We start from the raw sequence: 5,086 nt of genomic DNA, 5'->3' as shown, positions 1-5,086 counted from the left end.
AGGTATATGGTACCTATCCAGAAAATTATCCATTTCTTTTAGGTTTTCCAGTTTTGTGGAGCAGATGTTTTTGAAGTATGAACTGATGATTCACTGGATGTCCTCAATGTCTGTTGTTATGACCCCCTTTTCATTTCTGATTTTGTTAATTTGGATGCTCTCTCTCTGTCTTTTGGTTACTTTGGATAAGGGCTTGTCTGTCTTGTTGATTTTCTCAAAGAACCAACTCTTTGTTTCATTAATTTTTGTATTGTTCTCTTTGTTTCTATTTAATTGATTTCAGCTCTCACTTTATTTCCTGGTGTCTATTCTTCCTAGTTGACTTTGCTTCTTCTTGTTCTAGAGCTTTCAGGTGTGAAGTTAAGTAACTAGTGTGAGATTTCTCCAACTTCTTTATGTGGGCATTTAGTGCTATGAATTTCCCTCTTAGCACTGCTTTCATAGTGTCCCATAATTTTGACTATGTGGCGTCTTCATTTTCATTGATCTCTAGGAAGTCTTTAATTTCTGTCTTTATTTCTTCCTTAACCCATTGGTGATTCAGTTGAGCATTATTCAGTTTCCATGAGATTGTAGGTTTTCTGTAGTTTTTGTTGTTGTTGAAATCTAACTTTAAACCATGGTGGTCTGATAGAACACAGGAGGTTATTCCAATTGTTTTGTATCTGTTGAGATTTGCTTTGTGGCCAAGTATGTGATCGATTTTAGAGAAGGTTCCATGGGGTGCTGAGAAGGTATATTCCTTTTTGTTAGGATGGATTGTTCTGTAGATATTAAGTCCATTTGGGTCATGACATCAGTTAAGTCCTTTATTTCTCTGTTAAGTTTCGTTTTGGGAGATCTGTCCAGTAGTGAGAGTGGGGAGTTGAAGTCTCCCACTATTAATGTGTGGGGTTTTATATGTCATTTAAGCTTTAGTAATGTTTCTTTTACATATGTGGGTGCCCTTGTGTTTGGGGCATGAATGTTCAGAATTGAAATTTCATCTTGGTGAATCTTTCCTATGATGAGTATGTAATGCCCTTTTTGATCTTTTTTGATGGATTTTAGTTTGAAGTCTATTTTGCCAGATATCAGGGTGACTACACCCGCTTGTTTCTTAAGACCGTTTGATTGGAAAGTCTTTTCCCAGCCTTTTATTCTTAAGTAGTGTCTATCTTTGAATTTGAGATGTGTTTCTTGTTTGCAGCAGAAAGAAGGGTCCTGCTTTCATATGTAATCTGTAAGCCTATGTCTTTTTATAGGTGAATTAAGTCCATTGATATTAAGGGATATTAATGACCAGTGATTGTTCATTCCTGTTATTGTTTGGTGGTAGTGTGTGTGTACTTCTCTTCTTTGGGGTTTACTGCTGTGGTTTTATCTATTGCCAGTGTTTTTGAGGGTGGATCTGACTTCCTTAGGTTGGAATTTTCCTTCCAGTGCTTTCTGTAGGGCTGGGTTTGTGGATAAGTATTGTTCAAATCTGGCTTTGTCTTGGAATGTCTTGTTCACTCTGTCTATGATGATTGAAAGGTTTGCTGGGTATATTAGTCTAGGCTGGCATCCATGGTCTCTTAGTGTCTGCATTACATCTGTCTATGTCCTTCTGGCTTTCAGAGTCTCCATTGAGAAATCAGGCGTTATTTTGATGGGTTTGCCTTTCTAAGTCACTTGGCCTTTTTCCTTAGCTGCTCTTAATATTCTTTCTTTATTCTGTATGTCTAGTTGTTTAATTATTATGTGGCAAGGGGACTTTTTGGGGAGGTCTAGTCAGTTTTGTGTTCTATACTCTTCTTGTATTTTCATAAGCATTTCCTTCTTTAAGTTGGGAAAGTTTTCTTCTATGATCTTGTTGAATATATTTTCTGTGCCCTTGAGTTGGTATTCTTCTCCTTCTATCCCTATTATTTGTAGATTTGATCTTTTCATGGTGTCCCAATTTTCTTGGTCATTTTGGTTCATGACTTTGTTGGCTTTAGTGTTTTCTTTGACTAATGAATCTATTTCTTCTACTGTATCTTTAACACCAAAGATCCTCTCTTCCATCTCTTACATTCTGTTGGTTATACTTGCATCTTAAGTTCACAATCATTTACTCAGATTTTCTATTTCCAAAATTCCCTCTGTTTGTGTCTTCTTCATTTTTTCTATTTCCCTTTTCAGGTCTTGGACTGTTTCCTTCATTTGTTTCATTGCTTTTTCATTATTTTCTTTCAGTGCTTTATTGTTTTCTTCAGGACTTTATTGTTTTCTTCTAATTTATTTGTCTTTTCCTAGGGTTTTTTATAGCGTTCTTCCCTTTTTTTTTGTCTTTTCCTCTATATAAGCCTCTACCTTCTTCATGATCTTATTCATAAGGCTGTTTTCTTCTGCTTCTTCCAATTTTTGATGTTCAGGTCTAGATGGAGGAGGGCTAGGTTCTGGTGATGCTGTATTGCTCTTCATTTTGTTGTATGTACTTCTGCCTTGACGTCTGCCCATCTCCTTGTGGTTCGTTCTTGGTCTTATCAGCACACTTGGTTCAGACAGAGTTGACAGAATCAGGAAGTCTCTCTCTCTTGTCCAGATGGGAGCTCTCTTGTCAAAATGGGAACTCTGGGGCAGGATGGGAACTCTTGTCCAGACCAGAAGTCCAGGGCAGGATGGGAGCTCTTGTCCAGACAGGGTCTGGGTCAGGATGGGCGCTCTTGTCCAGAAGGGAAGTCGGGGGCAGGATGGGTGCTCTTGTCCAGAAGGGAAGTGTCCAGCAGGATGGGAGCTCTTGTCCAGAAGGGAAGTCCGGGGGCAGGATGGGAGCTGGGGGCTGGTCTCTAAGTCTCAGTAAGTGGCTGGCATCTTGGGTGGATGGGCATGGGGTTAGGCGTGATGATTGCAGGGTCTTCCAGGGGTTTTGGAGAAGGGGAGCCTTCCCGGTAGGGCCAGAACCTGGGGCCAAGTTGGGCAGATCTTCCCCGGAGTGACTGGTGCCCAGGGATGGGATCTAGGCTGAGCCCAGACACTCACCTCTCACCTCTTGTCCAGAGGGAAGTCCAGGGACAGGATGGGCCAGTCTCTAAGTATCAGGGAGTTGCTGGGGTCCCTGGCTGATGGGCGTGGGGGCAGGGTGTGGAGATTGCAGGGTCTGTTGGGGTTGTTGGAGAAGAGGAGCCTTCCTGGTAGGGCTAGAAGGGAACCTGCCTGGTGGCCAGAGCCTGGGGCCAAGTTGGGCAGGTCTTCCCCGGAGTGGCTGGTGCCCAGGGATGGGGTCTAGGCTGAGCCTGGACACTTACCTCTGGTCCAGAAGGGAATTCTGGGGCAGGATGGGAGCTGGGGGCCGGTCTCTAAGTCTTAGGAAGTGGCTGGGGTCTGGGCAGATGGGCGTGGGGGCAGGGCGTGGAGAATGCAGGGTCTGCTGGGTTCTTGGAGAAGGGGAGCCTTCCTGGTAGGGATAGAAGGGAACCTGCCCAGTCCCCAGAACCTGGGGCCAAGTTGGGCAGGTCTTCCCAGGAGTGGCTGGTGCCCAGGGATGGGATCTAGGCTGAGCTCAGACACTTACCTCTGGTCCAGAAGCGAAGTCTGGGGCAGGATGGGACCTGGGGGCTGGTCTCTAAATCTCAGGAAGTGGCTGGGGTCTTGGGCAGATGGGCATGGGGTCAGGGCGTGGAGGTTGCAGGGTCTGCCAGGGGTCTTGGAGAAGAGGAGCCTTCCTGATAGGGCTCTGGTCCAGCAGATAGTTTCTACTCTTGTCAAACATTAGTGGATGAGGTCTTTTGAAGTGGTCAGGGCTGGCCTTCAACACCTACTTGAGCATAAAAGACCCTTTGTTTCAGTCCCTCAGTACTCCATGGTGTAAATACTTCTTCATCTACTGTAGCTGGTAAATATTTGTCAGTATTTATTTGACCAGATGATTAGTGCTGTCATACATTAAAGGAAATTGTTTCAAATCACAGAATGGACTTCTGGAACCTAGCAATCATAATTATTTTCTTATCACAAACTACAACTGGAATTCTGGGAAATTTCTCCCTAATTTTCTACTACCTATACCTTTACTGCAAAGAATGGACATTAAAGCCCAGAGACTTGATTCTCATGAATATAATGGCAGCCAATGCCTTGGTCATTCTCTCTGCAGGAGTGCCCCAAACAATGGCATTATTGGGATTTAAGTATTTCTTGAGTGATTTTGGATGCAAGCTTCTAGTATATATTCAAGGACTTGGTAGGAGTATGTCTATTGGCACCGCTTGCCTCTTGAGTGTCTTCCAGGCCTTGACCATTAGTTCCAGGAAGTCCTGTTGGAAGAACCATAAATTCAAAGTAGAGAAGAACATCAGCTGCCACATTTCCCTCCTCTGGATCATGTACATGTTCATAAATTTCATTTATTTTGCATACACACTTGTCAATAGGAATAGCAAAAATGTGACAAGAAAACGAGATTATGAATATTGCTCCATTGTAGAGTACGATGAAATTGGTAGTTTACTCTATGCAGCATTGGTAGTATGCCCTGAAGTCTTCTTTTCTGTGCTCATGGCCTGGTCCAGTGGATCCATGACTATTATTCTTTACAGACACAAGCAGAGGGTTCAACACATCCGCAGCACTCATGTTTCCATCAGAAACTCCCCTGAATCCAGAATAACCCAGAACATTCTCACCCTAGTGATTACCTTTCTTGCTTTTTACACTCTCTCCTCCATCTTAAGAGGTTATATTACTCTTTTGTATAATAACAATTGGTGGTTGGTGAACATCAATCGCTTCACCTCATTGTGTTTTCCATCATTTGGGCCCTTTGTTCTCATTAATAATTACTCTATTGTATCCAGGTTCAGTTTAGTCTGGATAAGGAATAAACATCATTTATGTACATTTTAAGTAGGCAGATAATATGTTTTGCTTGGTATTCAGATGTTTACTCACCTGACACCCTCAAATGTTCAATGCAGAAAGATATTTAGGTAGTACCTTATCTTTTTAAGATTTGCTGAAATGAATACGGGACTTTTGCCTGGTGGGTGAATCAGCAGCCTACATGATTCAATCCTATTGTGTGAGGCCCATTGTACTCTTCAAACAGAAGCTGTGAGAGTCTGCCCTTTGACCACCTGAAGTT

The 5,086-nt window shown here is 42.6% G+C and overlaps 1 protein-coding gene across 1 annotated transcript; it reads left to right on the top strand.

The window, feature by feature from the left end:
• The first annotated feature begins 3,891 nt into the window (after positions 1 to 3,891).
• On the top strand, positions 3,892 to 4,848 carry LOC128124240 (vomeronasal type-1 receptor 4-like). Its single transcript, XM_052760418.1, has one exon. The coding sequence runs from the start codon at positions 3,916 to 3,918 to the stop codon at positions 4,846 to 4,848; it is 933 nt and encodes a 310-aa protein (XP_052616378.1). The 5' UTR covers positions 3,892 to 3,915.
• The last annotated feature ends 238 nt before the right edge of the window (positions 4,849 to 5,086 follow it).

Source organism: Peromyscus californicus, unplaced genomic scaffold (assembly GCF_007827085.1).
Source record: "Peromyscus californicus insignis strain IS unplaced genomic scaffold, ASM782708v3 Scaffold_4__1_contigs__length_199733344, whole genome shotgun sequence".
NCBI lineage: Eukaryota > Metazoa > Chordata > Mammalia > Rodentia > Cricetidae > Peromyscus > Peromyscus californicus.
Note: the sequence above shows the minus strand (reverse complement) of the source record. Positions and strands in the feature narration are given on the sequence as shown.

Bases quoted from the DNA above. Each gene is read 5' to 3' on its own strand.
- LOC128124240 (XM_052760418.1), top strand. From the start codon at position 3,916: ATGGACTTCTGGAACCTAGCAATCATAATTATTTTCTTATCACAAACT.